The sequence below is a fragment of the Phocoena phocoena genome, chromosome 13, assembly GCF_963924675.1.
Source record: "Phocoena phocoena chromosome 13, mPhoPho1.1, whole genome shotgun sequence".
NCBI lineage: Eukaryota > Metazoa > Chordata > Mammalia > Artiodactyla > Phocoenidae > Phocoena > Phocoena phocoena.
Window position 1 is genome coordinate 73,015,196 of NC_089231.1, and position 25,700 is coordinate 73,040,895.

Consider the following 25,700-nt stretch of genomic DNA (forward strand, 5'->3'; position numbering starts at 1 on the left):
CAGCTTCCGCTTTAACAGTCTACGATTGTTCGCAGCGCCTCACTATTTTAGAATCTCATGACATGCTCCGTAAATTCATCACATTTTTAAGAGACGAAGATCGATGCCGTGATGTATGTGAAAGTTTAGAAGGATGCCATACACTTTGTCTCATGGGTAGGTATCTATGGCTGGAATTTTATTGTGTTCTGGGCGTTGGGAAAAGCCCAGGTGTTTAGCTTTACCACCATTCTGGAGGCCACAAGCTGTTTTTAGTAAAAGTTGGAAGTGCTTACAATAAAAGACAGGTAATGAGGTAAACAGTTTAAGTAGACACATGAAACTGAAAATCACATGGAAAAACATCAGCCTGGCAAACTAGCTGAGTGACTGTAAATGAATGTTAACTTTCAGCCCTTAGCTTCCTGGCAGCCAAGGGAAAAATGAAAACGTGTTGAGTTACCTGGATAATTCTCATCTCAAGAGAGAAGAGAGCACAGTTTGGTGGGGCTTAGATCAGAGTAGGGTCTACAATGTCTGTTTTACAGTGTTTTCATTTAGGTGAGAACAGGGTTTGGGGATAGAGAAGCATTTGAAACAGCAGAGGTACACAACTCTCGTTGCCTAATTAGAGGAAATTTATTTTGCATAGAAAAAGGTTCTTGGGGCTACATTTTAAGGGAGTTGATGGTAAGAGTCCTCACAGAAAACATTAAATAAATTCAGTGAACACTGAATAACAGTGATTTTCCAGGACTTTTCAGCTATTCTTCAGGAGGTCATTGCTTGTGTTGACCCTTGGTTTTAGAATCTTGATGTAAGAAAATGTTATACTAACTTAAAAATCTGTGTACCTGACATTTTACACGTTACTTCATATAGTCCTCACATCAAGAGTGGGGGTCACCACTCCAGTCTTACAGATGAGCAAACAGACTCAAGAAGTAGGTTGAGGGTCACCTAGCTCGCCTCTGGCAGAGCCAGGATTTGAGGCCAGGTCTGCCTGTTTCTAAGCCTGCACAGCACTGCAGCCCCAGCACTGATGGGTTCCTCTCTACGTGGAATTTCTTCCTGCGCGTAGACATGGATGCATGAGCCCCAGGCAGAGAGCAGGGCTGGGAGGTGAGGAAGCGTGTCTGTCCGGGCCTACCGCACTCAGCCTTCTCTCTTTGTAGGCAACCTCCTGCACTTGGGCTCCCTCAGCCCCAGGGTGTTAGAGGAGGAGACAGATGGATTTGTGAGTTTGCTCACCCAAATGCTCTGCTACTGTCAGAAGTACGTGTCCCAGAAGAAATCCAACCTGACCCACTGGCACCCTGTCCTTGGCTGGTTCTCCCAATCCGTGGACTATGGGTGAGTTCTGGAGGCAGATCACCGTCTTCCTTGTCTCTGCCTGCCTCTCTTCCACCACTTCCCCCTTTTCATCGAGATCTGTGGGCCAGGCCTGCAAGCCAGCTACGTAGGCATCAGGAAGCTTTTGTCGACTGGGTGGTAAACAGGATGGAATTAGGATGAAGAACAGATAGAGGCTGTCTGGGATGTGACTGTGACACGTGGGGCCTGGGGGGAGCAACAATGCTGCTGGCAGCACAGGAAGTCTGTGTGGAGCGAGAGAGCCAAGAAAGAGCTTGGTGCCTTCTGCATCCAGGGCTCAGTGGCAATTTGTGGATCCCACTTCTCTTATAGCATCTTGCTTGCCGTGCTGAGTGGCAGTCCCCAGCTACCCTTCCGTGTGGCCATCCAGCAGGTGGAACTGACGTGCCCGCTCTCCTGCTCTCTCCTAGCCTTAACGAGTCCATGCCCTTGGTCACCAGACAGCTGCAGTTCCTGTGGGGGGTGCCTCTGATCCGGATCTTCTTCAGTGACATCCTGAGCAAGAAGCTGCTGGAGAACCAGGAGCCGGTCCACGTGCCGCCAGCGTCCCCACAGAATGTGCTTCCTGTGAAGAGTGAGTGGCTCTCCTTCCCCAAAGTGCAGCGCCTGACTGGCCCTGTGTACCTGCTCCCCTCTGTCATGTGACCTCTGACTTCTCCCCTGAAGATTTTGAGATGGCTTACATCAAGTTCACATTTAGCAAAACAGTGACTGGAAGTCCTTAGGGATAGTAAACAAGGACTAGGGAAATTTAACTATGTGAACAAAATCAAGGTTGTGTGTAGAGAATATCCACAGATGATCCATGAGGGCTGCCATGCTTATCTCTGAACTGCCATTTGGCTCTGAATTTCCAGTGGCCAAAAATGAAAAGGGATTTGTGGACCCTTTATTACTTCTCATTAGTAGGAAGAAGCAGGAAGATCTATTTCTTAGGGGAAGTAGAGCTTTTCTGAGTTCCTAATCATAAAATAAGTCTCCCCTGTGGAGCTGCTTATACAGGTGGTAGTGGTCACTGACCAGGCTACCACCTCAGCGGCATCCCTGTTGCAGGGTCACTAATGGGTTCCTTGGAAAGGTTTCTTATTGCGCACTCTGATAAAAGTAAGGCAATGCTGTTAACACATAATTCAGTGGAGTTACTTGCCTATGGCAGATTGCCAGGTTCGGTGTGGTTTTTCTTCTGCCACCCAGTGTATCACAAAGCTCCATCTTGTAGCTGTCAGTGAGCATGGGCTCAGTGTAACTTCAGCAGGATATAGATGCGAAGGTGTAAAACGAGAGTACAACCCCAAACTGATAATGAGTACTGGAGGCTGATGCTCCTACTTCCCTCTGAAAGCACAGAACATTGGGAATTAGCCAGGCCCCCCACCTTTGCCCCTCTTCCCATAATTCAGTCCTTGGAAGTTTCACCTTTGTGGGTTCTGAAGTTAAGTGGTTACAGTAAAAGAATCCACAGTAAGAATCAAATATGTTTGGCTTGTTCTGACAGATCTTGTGCTGTTCTAAAGAGGTCTTTGTGTTCTGTCTAAAAACCTTTTGTTACTGCTTTTCTGATTTACCCAAAAGAGGTGATTTGAATCAAAGCTGCAGCCTCACTGTCTGGCTCTGGCTGGAAATTAGGAGCTTTACTGAAGCGCTCTTCCCTTTATGGGGTGGAGTTTGGCAGATGGCTGAACTTCTGCTCACACGTTCCTCCTTCTCTCCACGCCAGCTCTCCTGAAGCGTGCATTTCAGAAGTCGGCGTCAGTTCGGAATATTCTCAGGCCTGTTGGGGGTAAACGTGTTGATTCTACGGAGGTACAGAAGGTTTGCAACATCTGCGTCCTCTACCAGACCTCGCTGACGACTCTAACCCAGATCCGGCTGCAGATACTCACAGGTCTGGAGTCCTGAGGCGGTCTCTGCCATCTCTCACATTTGCCAGACAAGTTTTCTTAGAAGTTGATTTTCTCCTGGCTTCCTTGACTCAGAAAATAGATTCTGAAGAAGGGTATTTTTGAGCTATTCTTAGAACTTGATTCTCTTCAGTTAAAAAGCTTAAGGTCACTGCAGTCCTAGCACTTCTAGCTTGTTCCTGTGACCTGGCTTTTATTTTCATTATGAAGTGCAACTTGCTTTTTTAAAAGTTAATATTTTTTTATGAATAGAAAACTAGAAAAGACAAGGAAGCAGAAAAAAGAAAACTTAAACCACTCTTAATCCTACAGTCCATAGATAACCACCTGATCCTGAGTGTGTTACATAAATATATATTTAGATTGAAATACATAGTTTTATTTTTCCCTTTCCATTAATCACATTATAAGCATTTTATCATGTCAGAATTCTTTAAAAACCTCATTTTTATTGGTTGTGTAAGATCTCATTGCATGGATATGCCCGACATTTTCCTTTTTAGCTGAGCAAGGAAGAAAGTCCCCACTGTGAGCAGCACAGGAGTTGTTAGTATGATGGGTGTTATGAGGACAAAAGGTCTATAAACCTTGAAGCTGTTGACTGCATAAAGGGTTAAGAACTTCTCTGTTACATTTTACATTTTTTAAATCAAAGTGCTGCTACTTCTGTCTTTCACACTCACTTACTCATCTTCAGATGTTTATAGAGCACCTATGTGTGCCAGGCACTGAGGATGCAGAGGGGACTAAGACAGCCAAGGTCTGTGTTCCCAAGAGGATTACATTGCAGTAGTGAGGAGACCAATGATAAGTAAGAGGAAAGTATATTTAATATAATGAAGGACACTGTGACAATGAAAATAATGAGAGACATTGTTGACTTGGACTAGGGCAGGGTTTCTCAGCCTTAGCACTGTTGACATTTGGGGCCAGATAATTTGTTGTTGTGGAGGGCATCCTATCCATTGTAGGATGTTTAGCAGCCCCTGACCCCTACCCATAAATTCCAGTAGCACCTCTCTCCCACTTTTGACAACCGTACATGTCTCCAAACATTGTCAAATGCCCCCTGAGGTGGGGCGGTGTGCAAAATCATCCTTGGTTCAGAACCACTGGGCTGATGGAGATGGAAGCCGGAGGATTTACAGTCCACTCCAGGAGTGGAGTTTACAGGTCTTACTGGTAGATTGGATTTGAGGGAGTGAGGACTATAAGTTTCAAAGATGTTGCCAGATTTCTGGCCCAAGCAACTGTGTGGATGGTGGGGCCATTTGCTGAGCTAAGGGATGACCAGCTTGGATGGGGGGGCAGGAGGTGGAGGGGGGATTGTGGGCCATCGAGAGTTCTGTCTGGCTGTGATGAGTGTAAGGTACCTGCTGGACCTGCAGCAGAGATGCCAAGCCAGCATACTGTGTACTGTGTGGAGGCTTGAGCAAAGGGGTGGGGTGAAAGGCCTGGGCCTGAGGGCCATTTCCCTAAGGAGAGTGCAGAAGGAGAAGGGGCCCAGATGAGCTGGCACCCCAGCACAGTGGGAAGGTCTGGGAAGCATACTGAGTGAGATGATTTTGAGGTAATAGCCTGTGTCCACCTTTATAAGATAACCACATTAAGCATCCCCCATTGTCCCAATGAGAGAATTGAAAAAGAAGTTTTTTGGCCAATTTGAAAGTATATGATTTTAGGGAATTCCCTGGCGGTACAGTGGTTAGGACTCAGCTCTTTCATTGCCAGGGCCCGGGTTCAATCCCTGGTCGGGGAACTATGATCCCACAAGCTGCGCTGCGTGGCCAAAAAAAAAAGACGGAAAAAAAATACATGATTTTAAAAATGAAGATGAGCTAGTCTAAAGTATATGTATAATATTCGTTCTATTAGCTTGGCTATACACAAAACTATACACAAACTAGATTAGAGAAAATAACACACTTGTTTTAAAAATACTGCTGTTTTTCTGCTCTCACAATTTACAAAATGTCTTTGTTCGTGCTCCTCACATACGTGTGTTGGTCCTGGAGCCACGTGCTGCTCCTCTGACCCGGCTCTCCAGAGCATGGCATCTTCATTTCTGTCTAAGTCGCTCAGGATGCAGCCCTCATTGAATTGGTATATCATGCTGTAAATGAGTATATTTGTCCTGTAGAAGAATACCTGTGACCTCTGCATTGTAACTTCTTACTCCATTTTTTTTAATTGAGGTATTGTTGACATGTAACATTATCTTAGTTTCAGGTGTACAACATGATTTGATATTTGTACACATTGCACAGTAAGGCTAGTTAACATCCATCACCATACATTGTTAAATTTTTTCTTTTTTTTCTTGTGTTAAAGACTTTTAAGATCTACCCTCTTAGCAACTTTCAGAAATGCAGTATATGTTATTAACTATAGTCACCATGCTGTACTTTACATCCCCATGATTTATCTATTTTATAACTTGAAGTTTGTCCTCTTTGATCCCCTTCACCCATTTTGCTTACCTTTCCCCTACCGCCAACCCCCTGCCCCAGCAACCATAGGTACACCAATCTGTTCTCTGTATCTATGAGCTTGGGTTTTTTTCTTTGTTTTTTAGTTTCTGCATATAAGTGAAATTATATGGTATTTGTCTTTCTCTGACTTATTTCAGTTAGTATAATGACCTCAAGGTCCATCCGTGTTGTCACAAATGACAAGATACCATTCTCTTTTATGGCTGAATAGTATTCCTGTGTGTGTGTGCGCACACGTGTGCGCACACATGCACACCACATCTTTTTATCCATTTGTCCATTGGTGGACACTTGGGTTGTTTCCTTTATCTTGGATATTGTAAATAATGCTGCTGTGAACAAGGGGGTACATACATCTTTACAAATTAGTGTTTCTGTTTTCCTCAGATGAATACCCAGAAATGCCATTGTGGAATCATATGGTAGTTCTATTTTCAGTTTTTTTGAGGAATCTCCATACTGTTTTCCATAGTGGCTGCACCAGTTTACATTTCCAGCAACAGTGCACAAGGGTTCCCTTTTCTCCACATCCTCACCAACACTAGTTATTTCTTGTCTTTTTGGTAATAGCCATTCTAACAGCTGTGAGGTGATACATCATTGTGGGGTTTTTTTGTTTTTTTTTTTAATTTTTATTTTTTTTTGAGGTACGCGGGCCTCTCACTGTCGTGGCCTCTCCCGTTGCGGAGCACAGGCTCCGGACGCGCAGGCTCAGCGGCCATGGCTCACGGGCCCAGCTGCTCCGCGGCATGTGGTATCTTCCCGGACCAGGGCATGAACCCGTGTCCCCTGCATCAGCAGGCAGACTCTCAACCATTGCGCCACCAGGGAAACCCTATCATTGTGGTTTTGATTTACATTTCCCAGATGGTTAGTGATGTTGAGCACCTTTACATGTGCCTGTTGGTCATTTGTATGTCATCTCTGGAAAAATGTATTCAGATCCTCTAACCATTTTTTAAACAGATTACTTGTTTTTTTGTTGACTTGCCTGAGTTCTTTATATATTTTGGATATTAACCCCTTATCAGGTATATGATTTGCAAATATTTTCTTCCATTCCATAGGTTGCCTTTTCATTTTGTTGATGGTTTCTTTTGCTCTGCAGAAGCTTTTTAGTTTGTTGTAGTCCCACTTGCTGATTTTTATTTTTGTTGACTTTGCTTTTGGAGTCAGGTCCAAAAAAATCATTTCCAAGACGCTTGTCAAAGAGCTTACTGCCTGTGATTTCTTTTAGGAGTTTCATGGTTTCAGATCTTACATTCAATTCTTTACTCCATTTTGAGTTTATTTTTATATATGGTGTAAGGTAGTAGTCTAGTTTCATTCTTTTGCCTGTGGCTGTTCCAGTTTCCCAATACCATTTATTGAAGAGACTGTTCTTTCCCCATTGTAAATTCTTGCCTCCTTTGTTGTAAATTAATTGACCATATATGTGTGGGTTCATTTCTGGGCTCTCTATTCTGTTCCATTCATCTGTGTGTGTGTTTTTATGCCAGTACCATACTGTTTTGATTACTGTATCTTTGTAATATAGTTTGAAATCAGGGTGCACAATGCCTCCAGCTTTGTTCTTCTGTCTCCAGATTGCTTTCCATTCAGGGTCTTTTTTGGTTCCATACAAATTTTGATTCTATTTCTCTGAAAAATGCCATTGGAATTTTGATAGGGATTGCATTGAATCTATAGATTACTTAGAGTAGTATGGACATTTTAATAATATTAATTCTTCCAGTCCATGAGCATGAAATAACTTTCCATTTATTTGTGTCTTCTTTGATTTCTTTTATCACTGTCTTTAATTTAATTTTATTTATTTATTTATTTTTCATTGCATTGGGTCTTCGTTGCTGTGTGCGGGCTTTCTCTAGTTGAGGCAAGTGGGGGCTACTCTTTATTGTGGTGCACGGGTTTCTCATTGTGGTGGCTTCTCTAAGCACACAGGCTTCAGTAGTTGTGGCACGTGGGCTCAGTAGTTGTGGCTTGCGGGCCCTAGAGTGCAGGCCCAGGAGTCGTGGCACATGGGCTTAGTTGCTCCGCAGCATGTGGGATCTTCCTGGAGCAGGGCTCAAGCCCATGTCCCCTGCGTTGGCAGGCGGATTCTTAACTACTCCGCCACCAGGGAAGTCCCTTATCAGTGTTGTATAGTTTTCAGTGTACAGGTCTTTCAGAACTCCTTGGTTAAATTTATTCTAGATATTTTATTCTTTTTGTTGCAGTTGTAAATGGGATTGCTTTTGTAATTTCTATTTCTGATAGTTCATTTCTGATAGCAGCAGATTTTTGTATATTGATTTTGTATCCTGCAATTCTACTGAATTAATTTATTCTAACAGTTTTTCTAATGAAATCTTTAGGGTTTTCTATATATAATATCACATCAGCTCAAATAGTGAATCTTACTTCTTCCTTTCCAACTGGGATGCCTTTTATTTACTTATTTTTTCTTGCCTAGTTCTGGCTAGGACATCCAGTACCATGTTGAATAAAAGTGGTGAGAGTGGGCCTCCTTGTTTTGTTACTGACCTTAAAGGAAAAGCTTTCAGCTTTTCACAATGATGTTAGCTGTGGGCTTTTCTTATATGGCCTTTATTATGTTGAAGTACATCCCCTCTGTACCCACTTTGTTGAGAGTATTTTTATCGTAAATGGATGTTGAATTTTTTCAGATGTTTTTTCTGCATATATTGAGATGATCATGTGATTTTTATCTTTCATTTTGTTAATATTATGTATCACATTGATTGATTTGCAGATACTGAACCATCCTTGCATTCCTGGAATAAATCCCATTTGATCATGGTGTATTATCTTTTTAATATCTTGTCAAATTCGGTTTGCTAATATTTTGTTGAGGATTTTTGCATCTATGTTCATCAGAGCCTGTAATTTTCTTTTTTTGTTGTGCCTGTCTGGTTTTGATATCAGGGTAATTCTGGCTTTGTAAAATGGGTTTGGAGGCATTCCCTCCTCTTCAATTTTTTGGAAGAGTTTGAGAAAGATGGGTATTAATTCTTTTTTGAATGTTTGGTAGAATTTATCATTGAGGTCATCTGGTCCTGGACTTCTATTTGTTGAGAGGTTTTTGATTCAGTTTTCTTACTAGTAATAGGTCTATTCAGAATTTGTTTCTTCATGATTCAGTCTTAGAAGATTGTATGTTTCTAGGAATTTATCCATTTCTTCTAGGTTCTCCAGTTTGTTGGCATATAATTGTTCATAATAGTCTCTTAGGATATTTTGTATTTTTTTTTTTTGTGGTACACGGGCCTCTCACTGTTGTGGCCTCTCCCGCTGCGGAGCACAGGCTCCAGACACGCAGGCCCAGTAGGCCATGGCTCACGGGCCCAGCCGCTCTGTGGCATGTGGGATCTTCCCGGACCGGGGCACGAACCCGCATCCCCTGCATCAGCAGGCGGACTCTCAACCACTGTGCCACCAGGGAAGCCCGATATTTTGTAATTTTTCAATCATTTGTCTCTTCTTTCATTTCTGATTTTATGTGAGCCTCTTTTTTTTTTCTTTGGTGAGTCTAGCTAAAGATTTGTCAACTTTATTTCAAAGAACTGGCTCTTAATTTTTTTTTTAAAGAAGATGTTGGGGGTAGGAGTTTAGTAATTTATTTATTTATTTTTGCTGTGTTAGGTCTTCGTTTCTGTGCGAGGGCTTTCTCTAGTTGTGGCAAGCGGGGGCCACTCTTCATCGCGGTGCGTGGGCCTCTCTCTATCGCGGCCTCTCTTGTTGCGGAGCACAGGCTCCAGACGCACCAGCTCTTAATTTCATTGATCTTTTTGGTTGCCTTTTCAGTCTCTATTTCATTTATTTCTCCTCTGATCTTTGTTATTTACTTCTTTCTACTAACTTTGGGCTTCATTTATTCTTTTTCTAGTTCCTTAAGGTAAAAAATTAGATTGTTTGAGATTTTTGTTGTTTCTTGAGGTAGGCATGAATCACTATGAACTTCCCTCTTAGAACCACTTTGCTGCATGCCATAAATGTTGAAATGTTTTATTTCCATTTTCACTTGTCTCAAGGTATTTTTTTAATTTCTCTTTTGATTTCTTACTTGACCTATTGGCTATTTAGTCACCCTGTTGTTTTTTTTTAAACATCTTTATTGGGGTATAATTGCTTTACATTGTTGTGTTAGTTGCTGCTGTATAACAAAGTGAATCAGCTATATGTATACATATATCCCCATATCCCCACCCTCTTGCGTCTCCCTCCCACCCTCTCTATCCCATCCCTCTATGTGGACACAAAGCACTGAGCTGATCTCCCTGTGCTATGCAGCTGCTTCCCACTACCTATCTGCTTTACATTTGGTAGTGTATATATGTCAATGCCACTCTCTCACTTTGTCTCAACTTACCCTTCCCCCTCCCAGTGTCCTCAGGTCCATTCTCTACATCTGCATCTTTATTCCTGTCCTGCCCCTGGGTTCTTCAGAACCACTTTCTTTTCTTTAGATTCCATATATATGTATTAGCATACGGTATTTGTTTTTTTCTTTCTGACTTACTTCACTCCGTATGACAGACTCTAGGTCCATCCCCCTCACTACAGATAACTCAATTTCGTTTCTTTTTATGGCTGAGTAATATTGCATTGTACATATGTGCCACATATATAAAGAATGGATATCTTCTTTATCCATTCATCTGTCGATGGACATTTAGGTTGCTTCCATGTCCTGGCTATTGTAAATAGTGCTGCAGTGAACGTTGCGGTACATGACACTTTTGAATTATGGTTTTCTCAGGGTACATGCCCAGTAGTGGGATTGCTGGGTCATATGGTAGTCCTATTTTTAGTTTTTTAAGGAATTTCCATACTGTTCTCCATAATGGGTGTATCAATTTACATTCCCACCAACAGTGCAAGAGAGTTCCCTTTTCTCCACGCCCTCTCCAGCGTTTATTGTTTGTAGATTTTTTGACGATGGCCATTCTGACCGGTGTGAGGTGATACCTCATTGTAGTTTTGATTTGCACTTTTCTAATGATTAGTGATGTTAAGCATCCTTTCATGTGTTTGTTGGCAATCTGTATGTCTTCTTTGGAGAAATGTCTATTTAGGTCTTCTGCCTATTTTTGAATTGGGTTGTTTGTTTTTTTGTTATTGAGCTGCGTGAGCTGCTTGTATATTTTGGAGATTTATCCTTTGTCAGTTGCTTCATTTGCAAATATTTTCTCGCATTCTGAGGGTTGTCTTTTCGTCTTGTTTATGGTTTCCTTTGATGTTCAAAAGCTTTTAAGTTTCATTAGGTCCCATTTGTTTATTTTTGTTTTTATTTCCATTTCTTTGGGAGGTGGGTCAAAAAGGATCTTGCTATGATTTATGTCATGGAGTGTTCTGCCTATGTTTTCCTCTAAGAGTTTTATAGTGTCTGGCCTTACATTTAGGTCTTTAATCCATTTATAGTTTGTTTTTGTGTATGGTGTTAGGGAGTGTTCTAATATCATTCTTTTACATGTAGCTGTCCAGTTTTCCCAGCACAACTTATTGAAGAGGCTGTCTTTTCTCCATTGTATATTCTTGCCTCATTTATCACAGATAAGGTGACCATAGGTGCATGGGTTTATCTCTGGCCTTTCTATCCTGTTCCATTGATATATAGTTCTGTTTTTGTACCAGTACCATACTGTCTTGATTACTGTAGCTTTGTAGTATAGTCTGAAGTCTGGGAGCCTGATTCCTCCAGCTCTGTTTTTCTTTCTCAAGATTGCTTTGGCTATTCAGGGTCATTTGTGTTTCCATACAAATGGTGAAATTTTTCTTCTAGTTCTGTGAAAAATGCCATTGGTGGTTTGATAGGGATTGCATTGAATCTGTAGGTTGCTTTGTGTAGTATAGTCATTTCACAACGTTGATTCTTCCAATCCAGGAACATGGCATATCTCTCCATCTGTTTGTATCATTTTTAATTTCTTTCATCAGTGTCTTATAGTCTTCTGCATACAGGTCTTTTGTCTCCTTTGGTAGTTTTATTCTTAGGTATTTTATTCTTTTTGTTGCAGTGGTAAATGGGACTGTTTCCTTAATTTCTCTTTCAGATTTTTCATCATTAGTGAATAGGAATGCAAGTGATTTCTGTGCATTGATTTTGTATCCTGCTACTTTACCAAATTCATTGATTAGCTCTAATAGTTTTCTGGTAGCATCTTTAGGATTCTCTATGTATAGTATCATGTCATCTGCAAACAGTGACAGTTTTACTTCTTTTCTGATTTGGATTCCTCTTATTTCTTTTTCTTCTCTGATTGCTGTGGCTAAAACTTCCAAAATTTTGTTAAATAATAGTGCTGAGAGTGGGCAACCTTATTTTGTTCCTGATCTTAGTGGAAATGGTTTCAGTTTTTCACCATTGAGGACAGTGTTGGCTGTGGGTTTGTCATATATGGCCTTTATTATGTTGAGGTAAGTTCCCTCTATGCCTGCTTTCTGGAGAGTTTTTATCATAAATGGGTGTTGAATTTTGTTAGAAGCTTTTTCTGCATCTGTTGAGATGATCATATCTTTTTTTTTTTTTTTTTTTTTGTGGTACGCGGGCCTCTCACCGTTGTGGCCTCTCCCGTTGTGGAGCACAGGCTCTGGACGCACAGGCTCAGCGGCCATGGCTCACGGGCCTAGCCGTTCCATGGCATGTGGGATCTTCCCGGACCGGGGCACGAACCTGTGTCCCCTGCATCAGCATGTGGACTCTCAACCACTGCACCACCAGGGAAGCCTGAGATGATCATATCTTTTTTTATCCTTCAGTTTGTTAATATGGTGTATCACATTGATTGATCTGAGTATACTGAAGAATCCTTGCGTTCCGGGGATAAACCCCACTCGATCATGGTATATGATCCTTTTAATGTGCTGCTGGATTCTGTTTGCTGGTATTTTGTTGAGGATTTTTGCATCTTTCATCAATGATTGGCCTGTAGGTTTCTTTTTTTGTGACATCTTTGTCTGATTTTGGTATCAGGGTGATAGTGGCCTCGTAGAATGAGTTTGGGAGTGTTCCTCCCTCTGCTATATTTTGGAAGAGTTTGAGAAGGATAGGTGTTAGCTGTTCTCTAAATATTTGATAGAATTCGCCTGTGAATCCATCTGGTCCTGAGCTTTTGTTTGTTGGAATTTTTTTTTTTTTTTTGCGGTACATGGGCCTCCCACTGTTGTGGCCTCTCCCGTTGCGGAGCACAGGCTCCGGACGTGCAGGCTCAGCGGCCATGGCTCACGGGCCCAGCCGCTTCACGACATGTGGGATCTTCCCAGACCAGGGCACAAACCCGTGTCCCCTGCATCAGCAGGCGGACTGTCAACCACTGTGCCACCAGGGAAGCCCCTTGTTGGAATATTTTTAATCACAGTTTCAATTTCAGTGCTTGTGATTGGTCTGTTTATATTTTCTATTTCTTCCTGGTTCAGTCTCGGAAGGTTGTGCTTTTCTAAGAATTTGTCCATTTCTTCCAGGTTGTCCATTTTATGGGCATACAGTTGCTTGTATGATCTCATGATCCTTTGTATTTCTGCAATGTCAGTTGTTATTTCTCCTTTTTCATTTCTAATTCTGTTGATTTGAGTCCTCTCCATTTTTTTCTTGATGAGTCTGGCTAATGGTTATTCAATTTTGTTTATCTTCTCAAAGAACCAGCTTTTAGTTTTATGATCTTTGCTATCAGTTCTTTTTCACTTATTTCTGATCTGATCTTTATGATTTCTTTCCTTGTGCTAACTTTGGGGGGTTTTTGTTCTTTTTTCTCTATTGCTTTAGGTGTAAGTTTAGGTTGTTAATTTGAGATTTTTCTTGTTTCTTGAGGTACGATTGTATTGCTGTTAATTTCCCTCTTAGAACTGCTTTTACTCCATCCCATAGGTTTTGAGCAATCGTGTTTTCATTGTCATTTGTTTCTGGTATTTTTTTTATTTCCTTTTTGATTTCTTCAGTGATCTCTTGGTTAAATAGTAGCGTATTGTTCAGCCTCTATGTGTTTATATTTTTTACAGTTTTTTTCCTGTAATTGGTATCTAGTCTCATAGCGTTGTGGTTGGAAAAGATACTTGATACGATTTCAGTTTTCTTAAATTTACTGAGGCTTGATTTGTGACCCGGGATATAATCTATCCCGGAGAATGTTCCATGAGCACTTGAGAAGAAAGTGTATTCTGTTCTTTTTGGATGGAATGTCCTATAAATATCAATTAAGTCCATCTTGCTTAATGTATCATTTAAAGCTTGTGTCTCCTTATTTATTTTCATTTTGGTTGATCTGTCCATTGGTGAAAGTGGCGTGTTAAAGTCCCCTACTATTATTGTGTTATTGTCAGTTTCCCCTTTTATGGCTGTTAGCAGTTGCCTTATGTATTGAGGTGCTCCTATGTTGGGTGCATATATATTTATAATTGTTATATCTTCTTGGATTGATCCCTTGATCATTACATAGTGTCCTTCTTTGTCTCTTGTAATAGTCTTTATTTTAAAGTCTGTTTTGTCTGATATGAGAATTGCTACTCCTGCTTTCTTTTGATTTCCATTTGTATGGAATATCTTTTTCCATCCCCTCACTTTCAGTCTGTATGTGTCCCTAGATCTGAAGTGGGTCTCTTGTAGACAGCATATATACGGGTCTTGTTTTTGTATCCATTCAGCTAGTCTGTGTCTTTTGGTTGGAGCATTTAATCCATTTATATTTAAGGTAATTATCAATATGTATGTTCCTATTACCATTTTCTTAATTGTTTGGGGTTTGTTATTGTAGGTGTTTTCCTTTTCTGTGTTTCCTGCCTAGAGAAGTTCCTTTAGCATTTGTTGTAAAGCTGGTTTGATGGTGCTGAATTCTCTTAGCTTTTTTGCTTGTCTGTAAAGGTTTTAATTTCTCCATCGAATCTGAATGAGATCCTTGCTGGGTAGAGTAATCTTGGTTGTAGGTTTTCCCTTTCATCACTTTAAATATGTCCTGCCACTCCCTTCTGGCTTGCAGAGTTTCTGCTGAGAGATCAGCTGTTAACCTTATGGAGATCCCCTGTATGTTATTTGTTGCTTTTCCCTTGCTGCTTTTTTCTTTTTCTTTGTATTTAATTTTTGATAGTTTGATTAATATGTGTCTTGGCATGTTTCTCCTTGGATTTATCCTGTATGGGGCTCTCTGTGCTTCTTGGACTTGGGTGGCTATTTCCTTTCCCATGTTAGGGAAGTTTTCAACTCTAATCTCTACAAATATTTTCTCAGTCCCTTTCTTTTTCTCTTCTTCTTCTTGGACCCCTATAATTTGAATGTTGGTGCATTTAATGTTGTCCCTGAGGTCTCTGAGACTGTCCTCAATTCTTTTCGTTCTTTTTTCTTTATTCTGCTCTGTGATAGTTATTTCCACTATTTTATCTTCCAGGTCACTTACCTGTTGTGCCTCAGGTTTTCTGCTATTGATTCCTTCTAGAGACTTTTTAATTTCATTTATTGTGTTGTTCATCATTGTTTGTTTGCTGTTTAGTTCTTCTGGGTCCTTGTTAAACGTTTCTTGTATTTCCTCCATTCTATTTCCAAGATTTTGGGTCATGTTTACTATCAGTGCTCTGAATTCTTTTCCAGGTAGACTGCCTATTTCCTCTTCATATGTTTGGTCTGGTGGGTTTTTACCTTGCTCCTTCATCTGCTGCGTATTCCTCTGTCTTGTCATTTTGCTTAACTTACTGTGTTTGGGGTCTCCTTTTCGCAGGCTGCAGGTTTGTAGTTCCTGTTGTTTTTGGTGTCTGCCCCCAGTGGGCGAGGTTGGTTCAGTGGGTTGTGTAGGTTTCCTGGTAGAAGGGCCTGGTGCCTGTGTTCTGGTGGATGAGGCTGGATCTTGTCTTTCTGGTGGGCAGAACCGTGTCCGGTGGTGTGTTTTGGGGTGTTTGTGAACTTAGTATGATTTTAGGCAGCCTCTCTGCTAATGGGTGGGGTTTTGTTCCCATCTTGCTAGTTGTTTGGCATGGGGTGTCCAGCCCTGGAGTTTGCTGGCCATTGAGTGGAGCTGGGTCTTACCATTGCGACGGAGTTCTCTGGGAGAGCTCTCGCCAATTGATATCACGTGGGGCCAGGAGGTCTCTGGTGGTCCAATGTCCTGAACTTGGCTCTCCCACCTCAGAGGCTCAGGCCTGACCTCCGGCCAGAGCACCAAGACCCTGTCAGCCACATGGCCATGTACGTGGGGAGTTTCTTGCCTTTTGGGAAGTCTGAGGTCTTCTGCCAGCATTCAGTAGGTGTTCTGTAGGAGTTGTTCCACACGTAGATGTATTTTTGATGTATTTGTGGGGAGGAAGGTGATCTCCACATCTTACGCCTCTGCCATCTTGAAGGTCCTCTCAGTCACCCTGTTTTTTTTGTTTTTTTTTAACTTATTTTTAAATTGTGAGGTTTCTGCATTTTATAACCACATCCCCTTACCCTTGAAAAGGTGAGGTCAGACCTTTAGGAATAATAATGAGATGGGTGTTAAATTTCTTTGCCTCCATTACAATCCCTTCAGTTCACCCTCTAAACATCCATAAGTGGCATTGATTGAGTCTGCCCCCAGGCTAATATATCTTCCCCAAACAGTTCTTTGTTCAAAATTAAGCCATTCAAAGTGCTCTATAAAGTGAGAGGCATTATAAGGACTCAAATATAAGGTGACTCCTCCTTTTCTGAGGAATAATTTGAGGAACACATCTTACTGTACATTCAGTGACAAGTGGAACTTTAGAGCCACACTTTCTAGGTCAATAGCCATATTAAAAGCCTTCATAGATAACAGAGATGCAGCCTGTGTGCCTGAGGCCTAGCCATCGAGAAGCCCTCTGCTTCTCCCGGGGTCAAATTTTTGTGTAACTCTTCAGAGTATCTCATATTGTCATTTGCTGCTTTCCCATTTTTTTTTTTTTTTTTTTTTTTTTGCTTTCCCATTTTTAACAGAGATAGGATAATAGCAGTAGATGAGAGGAAAGCTTTGCTAAATGTGGATAAGCCTGCAAGATAGTTTAAAGCAGGGGTTGGCAAACTATGGCCCATGGGCCAAGTCCAGCTCACCGCTTGCTTTTGTAATTAAAGTTTTGTTGGGAACACAGCCACATGCATTTATTTACCTATTGTCTATGGCTGCTTTCATGCTGTGATGGTAGCACATTGAGTAGTTGTGACAGAGACTGGTCCAGACTGAAAACCTAAAAATACTGACTCTGGCCCTTTCCAGAAGAAAATTGCTGGTCCCTGATTTAAAACATAAACACTGAGTCAGCAGATCTGGGTTCTGTTCTTGGCTCTGACACTTACTGGTTGTGTGATTTGGGGCCAGTTACTCAATCTCTCTGAGCATCAGTGTCCTCCCTTAAAATGGTGATAACATCGGGTTTCCCAAGGTGAAAAGGAAATAGTGCCTGTGAAGTATTTAGAATGGTATCTGACACATAGTAAGCACCCATTAAATGTTAGCTGCTATTATCATTGTTGTTCTCATGGTGATGTTATTCTTCGTAATTGCACCTTCTTTCTCTAAACATGCGTTAAATGGTCACTAATAGGTTTAAGTGTTTTGTTTTCCCGAAGGAGAGGAGACATAAGGGACCAGGTGGAGCCCCACCTGAAGCTTGGGTTTCTCTATCCTTTTCCAGGTCTCACTTACCTTGATGACCTGCTGCCCAAACTTTGGGCGTTTATTTGTGAACTGGGGCCCCATGGAGGGTTAAAGCTCTTCTTGGAATGCCTCAACAATGACACTGAAGAGTCTAAGCAGCTCTTGGCCATGCTGATGCTGTTCTGTGACTGTTCCCGGCACCTCATCACGTAGGTTGACTGCTGTGGGGCTGAATTCCTTTCCTAGAATGTGGAGAGACCAAATTACAGTGTCAGCAAGGAAGCATTTGTTAATGGGATTACTGCAAGCGTTTGGACCTGTCATTAGAAGAATTAGACAAGACATTTACAAAGTGGGTGGTACTTAGTAGGGATTCAGCAGTTGTTAGTTCCCATCCTTTCAGGAGAGCTGGGGGTCATTACCACTTATGTGGGCTTTGGGGTCTTCTAGAGCTCGGTTCAAATCACACCTCGGCTATTTACTCACTGTGCTAGGTAGTTAATTGGAAAATTCCAGAGCCAGTGTGCAGAACCTGGCTCAGCCACTCACTGAGACACCCTGGTCCAGAGGGGAAGGGGCTCCACCTCTCTGGGCCTCAGTTTCCTCATCTATAGATAGGAATTCATAGCACCTACCTCTTAGCTGTGTGGGGAGGTACAGAAGAGATCAGTGATAGGCATAGTCCCAGGTACCGGAAGCAGTCAGTATGTGTTGGCTGTTATTCTTACAACTGTTGTCAAGCTGACCCTGGGCAAGTTGCTTAACCTCTCTGAGCCTCAGTTTCCTCAACACTGGAATGGAGACAACATTACCAATCTGATAGGGAGTAAATGAGAAAAGGAATGTCAAGTACCTAGTACAGTGCCTGGCACAGTGAGAAATTAACAAATGTTAGTCCCGTTCAGTTCCTTTTCTTTAAGCTTACGTGTCTACTTGAGTATTGGTATTCTATTAATTCCACTTTTTCCCAAAAGGTTGGTGAAGAATTGTAAGATAGAATGGACCTCAGGAAGTTATATTCGGTCTGGGAGAGATTGGCAGGAGGGGATTAGGGGTATGTAGGTGGCGGATTGGGTATGAGTCATGGAGGGAGGGCCCAGTGAGTAGTTAGAGGGGAGAGCAGGGGTCTTTGGCTGCTGGTGACACCCCCTTAATTGCCTGGTCAAGGGTGACCCAAGAGTGAGTCAGGCTCTAAAGTGAATAGAGCAGTTATAGGAGATTTTCAGATAGAGCTGCATCTTACGGTTCATTTATTCATATATTCTTTCAGACATTTATTCATTCACCCTCAAATACTTATCAAGCACTTACTCAGTGCCCCTGGTGTCTGTTACAGATGCAGAATAAGATTCCACAACTTCCCTCAGTAGACACAGACTCTCAGTCAAGATTCCTTAATAATTCAGACATGAATTCATAAGCAGTGTCACAGTCAGATCCTTATGAATAAGAAAAGGGTAGAGCAGAACGTGTTGTTTCTTTCCTTTCTCAATTGTATTTTTTAACTTCTTACTATAGACGATTTCAAATAAATAGAAAGTGGAAAGAATAGTATAATGAACCTTCACGTACCTGTCACCAATTTCGTTAGTTAGTTATTGACTCATGGCCACTCTTGCTTCATCTATACCTCCACCCACCCTTCCATCATATCCTTTTACCTGTAAATTTTATCTAACAGATAGAGCTTATTTCTTAACATTATTTTGTCTAGAATGAGGAATAGATCTTTTTTTTCCCCTTCTTTTTAGTGGGAAATTATGAATAATTTTCTGTCTCACTTAGGATCCTTGATGACATTGAAGTTTATGAAGAACAGATTTCATTCAAACTAGAAGAACTGGTCACCATCTCCTCTTTTCTGAATTCCTTTGTGTTTAAGATGATCTGGGATGGGATCGTAGGTAAGGTAAAGATGTCAGCCGTTGTTTAATTGCTGCTACACATGGGAAGTCTAGAGTATAACATCAACTGATTCCTAGCCTTGTTGTCCATCAAAGTTAATTCAAAATGCACATTTATTCACATAGTTAGAGGTTTTATTTCTCCACTCTTTATGACCCCTTAAGATAGTAGTGTGGTTATGGAAGTCTTACTCTCCCAGGCATCCTTCAGGATTTACATGTGTGTGTGAAGGATTATTCATGATTAATTTTGCCCTGAAACTCCTTTTGATTCTTTGAGTTGATTTTCATGAAGATAAAACACGTGTCTGGTCCCACTTCAAGTTAGAGTCTACCTCCTGAAGTGTTTCCAGTCGCTCAGCACCAAACTCCTTAGATTAAAAGGTCCTTTGGATGACATACAAGTGGGAGGCAGTGCGAGTGATTGTGTCTGAGACATTCCCGGGTCCCACAGGCCCTTAGAATGTACCCAAGGAGCCTTTTAATTCTGTTGATTCCATGTAACGTTCAGCATGAGGGAGACGAAGAACTGCTGGGCCTCGGGGCTGACGAGAGGAGACACGGGCTATCCTCCTGTCTCCTCCAGTTCTGAGCAGCTCCGAGACTGTGGCTCTCCTGGTTGTTTGCCCCACAGAGAATGCCAAGGGTGAGACCTTGGAGCTGTTCCAGTCTGTCCACGGGTGGCTGATGGTGCTGTACGAGCGGGACTGCCGGCGGCGCTTCGCCCCCGAGGACCACTGGCTGCGCAAGTGAGCTCGGGGTGGGAAGGGCGTTTACGGAGGCTGGAGTCCCTCTGTCTTGCCGCTGGGACCATTGTGGCCTGATGCTCAGCACTTATGTTTTAGGGCAGAGAGGACTTGGTCCGTCTTCTTCATCTTGTCCTTTCATCTGCATATGTCCCTATAAAGCACCTGTCAGGACAGGTCACCTCGCAGCTGCTTCTGTTAGGACACAGTACGGTGAAGGTGATTAGAGCTCAGTGTTGGCAGCCAGAGCTCGCATTGAGCAGATGTTTCATACGCAAACTGGAAAGGAAAGTTCTTTCAGCTGAACTAAGCAACAGGTTATGATCATTAAATGGCAGTTTTTATCAGCAGAATTAGCGGGATAAAAACCACAGCTAGGTTTGTTGTGGGGTAGGGTAGGGAAATCCTCTTGCAACAACTAAACATAAGATCATGTCTGCCTTTTTTTAATCAATGACAGATCAACTCTTATGTAACTATTGAAGTTGTGGCAGTAGAATAGAGATTAGCAGACTTTTTCTGTAAAGGGCCAGACAGTAGATATTTCAGGCTTTGCACACCAGACAGTGTCTGTTGCACCTACTCAACTCTGCCACTGTAGTGCAAAAGCAGCTAGAGACAGTAGCTAATGAATGGGTATGACTGTTCCATTCAAATTTGATTTACAAAAATGGGCAGCAGGCTGGATTTGACCCATAGGCTGTAGCTGGCTAGCCCTGCACTAGAGGATGGTTTTCTTGTTCCTTATCCCAAATCCATGTCTTTGTTTTTAAGGGATCTCAAACCTAGCGTGCTCTTCCAGGAACTTGACAAGGACAGAAAGCGGGCTCAGCTGATCCTGCAGTACACCCCGCACGTCGTTCCCCACAAAAACGTGAGTTGCACTCAGAGCTGGGATCCTCCCACCAAGTTCCTGACTGTCCATTTTTGTTGTAGCGATTATTAAAAATGAGTAAAAACGATCATTCAGTAAACACAGATGCTGACTGGCTCTTACGCTGTTGCAGCTGTTATGCCAAGTGCTGGGGGTGCAGAGATTGAAGCCAGTGTGAACTGTCCATTTGGCTAGTGTGGGGTGGATGCTATGGGGATGGATGCCGTGGGCACCCAGGGCAGGGGCTCAGGAGAAGACGCCACAGGTAGTCGGACTGCGCTTGCAGGCCCAAGGTGAGAGAGAACGTGGTGCCAAGGGAGAGCCGGGTGGGGTCAAGAAATCAAACTGAGGAGGTTCGTAGGAGCTGGAGCAGGAAGGGCCTCGTAACCCAAGGGTGGGGGCGTGGATTTTGTCCAGAGCCATCGGAGAGTTTTTAGCTGTGGAGGCACCTGGTCAGAGCTCTGCTTTAGAAAATTCCTTCTGGCCGTCGCCTGAAGGACTGGCGAGAGGCAGGTGTCATGGCCAACTGGCCTGAACTCGGGTGGGCCCACGGGAGTAGAAAGACAATGACATCAAGAGATTCTGAAGGAGGTAGCACCTCCAGGCCTTGAAGAACGATGGCACTCCGGGGGAAGGAGAGGAGGGATTCAGAGCATGCTCAGGTTTCTGGCTTGGGGGCCTGGCTGCTCCAGAGGGCCATTCCCAGAGTTGGGGGCACAGGCAGGAGCGGGACTGGGAAGAGCCGGGAGCAGGTGACGTGTCTGTGGCTCCTCGAGGGTCTGGAGTGCAGGAGAGAGGACGGGGCTGGAGGTGGACTCGACATGCGGACGGCTTGCGACCTCCTCGGTGCATTCATGGATGAGGCTGAGGTGGTCAGGGAGCCAGAGGGAGTGAGCAGACCGGGGACGGAGGCCAGAGCCCTGCACGGGGAGAGGAGTGATCAGAGGAAGGAAGAGAACCGGGGTGTGTGGCATACAGAGCTACGGGGCGTGAGAGCCTTGGGAAGGGCCAGGTGCTGCGGCAGGGGCGCCCGGGAGATGAGGGGCGTCCCTGGTGTGTCGTGAGCGCCCCAGAAATGTCTGCTCCTTCGGGGGGAGGCTCCTTAGAACCCACAGGTGCCCTTTCCTTTCTCTCCTGACTTACTTAGTCCTCCTCACTGTTCTCTGGTATTGTCTTGACCTTGATGTCATACTCGTGGCTGCCCTTCTTTACTTCCCCTCAAGCAGCGGTTCACAAACACGTGGCCGTTTAAATTCTTACTGCGCCTGACAGCAGAGCCTCTCAGAAGGCTCAGACAGAACTAAGCCTCTCATGGAGATGACTTGGTCGCGCGCGCTCTATGCATGAGCCCCTTCAGCGGCATCCCTGCCCCTGCCTCAGATAGAGCATGCGCAGCTTTGCAAAGCAGGCCATTGTATGGCTTCTGTCTTCCCAGTGGTGGAACATCCTTCCTTGTCTTACACAATCTACTTCCCTGTAACTTCTACCCTTTGGTCCTTGAACAGCCACTAAAAGTGGATGGTGTCATCTTCTGCGGTTTGCTTTCTGGGTGGTCTGTTTTCCAAGGGTGGTGCCCTTCCCTTCTCCAGCCAGTCCTCATTTGAAGTGGGTTCCAGCCCTTCACCTCGTGGGTCTAGTCCAGGTTGGTGGAATCTGACTTAAAATGCGGCTCCTCGCCCCGTTCCTGGGTGTCTGACTTCAGCCCTGGCCCACAGCGTCCCCACAGCGTCTGGTCTAGAATCTCCACGCCGTGTGTCTGCAGTTAACAAACGGTGTGCTGGGGCACCCCGGTTGCTACAGGATATTTTAATTTTTTGAGGGAAACACAGTGAAATCTGTTGGGCACCGTGGGAAGTGCTTGCTCGAGTCCACAGCGTCAGCGTTAAATTCTGCTCCATTCTTCTCGATGATGTCCTATTTGCTAAGCTGGGTTTTTAAAAAATGAAATTAAAATGTTTTAAATTTCAATTTATGCATGTTTTTTAAATACAGCTACTAAGTTCTTAGGACATAAACACTTACTAAGTTGTTAGGACTTAACTGTCTACTAAATGGAACTGTTACGTATTTCTTTTGACCTAAGATTGCAGTAAGAAATATTACTGAGCCGTTAGGGGTGCTGAGAACAGGAAAGTCTGGGAAGCTCTGGGTTTAGCTGACCTGACATAAGAGTCCAGGCTGTATGGTAATCCTCACCAAGGGGTGGGGTGGGGGGCGCTTAAGATCTACATCATGAAGACTATGAGCCATTCGTCCTTGGCTCGTAAATCTGTTGCCTCCCTTGGGAAAATAGGGCCCTTCTTCATCTTCTGGCCCCTGTCCTGCTCCTGTGATGGCACCAGCAGGCCTGGGATAGTGTCTGAGGCTTGGCGTGTTTTCTGTGTCTCAGGCTTCCCCTCTCTCTTCACAGCGTGTGTGCTGTTCTCTTCCGGTGACGTTCTCACTGGGGCATACAAGGGGTGAAAGCCTCTCTCCAGGCCTGCGTTGTCTCTCTCATCTGTTACTGTTATGCCATCTGCCCTGGACACCGAACCTCTCTCTCATTCTTAATGCCACCTGAGTGGGTGGCTTATAGTGCCTTTATTGCTTTCCTTAATGTTTTTAAAAGTCTCAGCTCTGCCTGGTTCACACACGCAGTACTTCAGCCTCTGCACTCTCTTATGTTGCTTTTACATGTTTACACGCAGTTCATCTCCTGACTGGTACTTAAGGCCTCCCTCCCTCCCTCCCTCCCTCCCTCCCTCCCTCTCTCTCTCTCTCTCTCTCTCTCTCTGTCTGTCTGTCTGTCTCTCTCTCTCTCTCTCTCTCTCTCTCTCTCTCTCGCTTTGGCCTAGAAGGCCTAGGGCCACGTGTGGGGGGTAGGGCTGGGTAGTGTGGTGGTCTGTGCATGGGCCCTGGTCCCCCGTGCACCAGCTGTGTGACCTTGCACGAGTTTCCTCATCTGCAAAGTGGGATGATGATCCTTACCTAGATGTCCCCTGTGCTCACTGAGGTCTCCTAGCCCCTTGAGAGCTGGTGAAAGTTACCCCAAACCTTCTTCCCTGCCCCACGGAAATCCAGAGCCCCATCCAGTCTTTCTGCAATTCATGGGAGGCCGGCAATCTTGTGGTCACCTCTGTAGTTCTGCCTCTGTGTCCGCTGTCTCTGCTCCATATGGTATTAACCTTGACGGGAGGCTTATCTTCTGCCTCAAGTTCCACAAGACAGCAGCCCTTGTTCAGGTGATCGTGCTAAAGGCTTGGGGGTCACGGGAAGCAGTCATGCCACATGGCCCCCCGTGAGTTAAATACCTGTGCTTGTCTCCAGCTCCCCAGCACAGAAGGCAGAGGCGAGAGTCCCCGCCATGTGCATCTCCAGCCACCCTCGCTGTCCTCAGCCCGCGCTCCCCCTTCTGCGTCGCCAAGGAGCCCTGAGAGCTTTTGCTGTTTTTCAGGGCACCTCAGTCCTAGTTTCTAGACTTGGAAACCAGCCACATGGCACCCCTTCACTGACTAGTCCCTCCATTGAGCACATCCCCCATCTCGAGGTTGTCGGCAGTGGCTTTTTCTGTCACCTTATTTACTTCAGGGAGCTAATAGAATGATCAAATGAAAATGCAGTAGCCTCCCCTCGTGTATAGTTAGCTCTTATTACTACTGTTATTACTAGTGGCTGTTATTATTATTACTGTTATTATTTGTATTGAGCAATGCTCTTGACTTTGGGGAGATTTCCGTTTTTCAGAAAAACAGCTGAGGTTGGAGTTATTCGTTCATTCCGCTGACGGGATTTGAGTGCTATTACAGGATGGGGCCAAAGGTCAATGCTCTCCTAAAGGAGCCTGTCAGAATCTTGAGAATGCAAGAGGGTTCTATTTAAATGATACTTGAGAAATATTACTGGTGGGACTGTGATGTGCTTGAGGAGACAGAGGAGGCAGGTAGAAAGGTCAGGGACCTTTATACTGTAGGGTCATTTACACATTTCTGACAGCAAAATATATATATCTTTGAAATGTTTCTGTGTTTTAAATTCATGCTATTGATTTCCTCTAAAGCAGGCACGGCTATATAAAGCACCCTCTGTAATGCGTGCTGCCGCAAGGTTTTTACAGTGGATTATTGACTGAACAAGGAGAATGATTTTTCTCCCAGACTGTTCTTAGCTGGGCTCTGGCTGTAGCCAGACCACTCTTTCTGGAACCTTTCCCCTTGGCATGTATTCAGCTATATTTCTAATTCCCAAGAGCATTTGGGGGGAAGTTTACTGTCCTCACAAAACACTTCTAACCTGTAGCACACATCAAAGCATCCCATTCTGGGAGCCTCTCACGTGCTTACATTTCATTAATTTTGTACAGTGTGTTTTAGGGGATCCTCAGTTGTTGACCCCTTTATCGGTCTCACCTTTGCTCATTTCAGAGAGTTCTCCTGTTCCGAAACATGGTGACCAAGGAGAAGGAGAGACTGGGGCTTGTGGAAACCAGCTCTGCCTCCCCTCATGTCACTCACATTACCATCCGCCGGTCCCGGATGTTGGAGGTGAGAAGCCTGTTGCAAAGTGCGCTCTGTAAACCGTAGGGTTTCTAGTGGGTGACCTGTTGCCTCTGAACTGTTCTTATCACTCCTTGATCTAATGACACTGAAGCCAGGGCTGTGGGTGCAGGAAGGGCCTGTTTGTCCTGCCAGCTGCTCTGAGCACTGCTTGATTAAACACGCCCTCAGTTCTGGAGACCCCAGCGCAGCATTTCCCTCCCTTTACCCCACGAGGTGAGAGTGGCCAACACTCTGTGCCTCTGAAATGAGGACAGACACGCTTATACCTGTGCAGACTCTGTCTGTCCTGGCAGGCGCTTTGCCCAGCCGCCCAGCTGTG

At 43.8% G+C, this 25,700-nt stretch overlaps 1 protein-coding gene across 1 annotated transcript in view; it reads left to right on the forward strand.

Annotated features, from left to right (window-relative positions):
• The window catches only part of UBE3B (ubiquitin protein ligase E3B), a 49,764-nt gene that overhangs the window by 9,698 nt on the left and 14,366 nt on the right, over nt 1-25,700 (forward strand). The window contains exons 9-17 of the mRNA XM_065889631.1: nt 36-156; nt 1,155-1,332; nt 1,764-1,927; nt 3,071-3,238; nt 17,360-17,531; nt 19,108-19,226; nt 19,861-19,975; nt 20,747-20,846; nt 25,247-25,366. Coding sequence (XP_065745703.1) covers nt 36-156; nt 1,155-1,332; nt 1,764-1,927; nt 3,071-3,238; nt 17,360-17,531; nt 19,108-19,226; nt 19,861-19,975; nt 20,747-20,846; nt 25,247-25,366 — 1,257 coding nt within the window. The remainder of the gene's footprint in view (nt 1-35; nt 157-1,154; nt 1,333-1,763; nt 1,928-3,070; nt 3,239-17,359; nt 17,532-19,107; nt 19,227-19,860; nt 19,976-20,746; nt 20,847-25,246; nt 25,367-25,700) is intronic.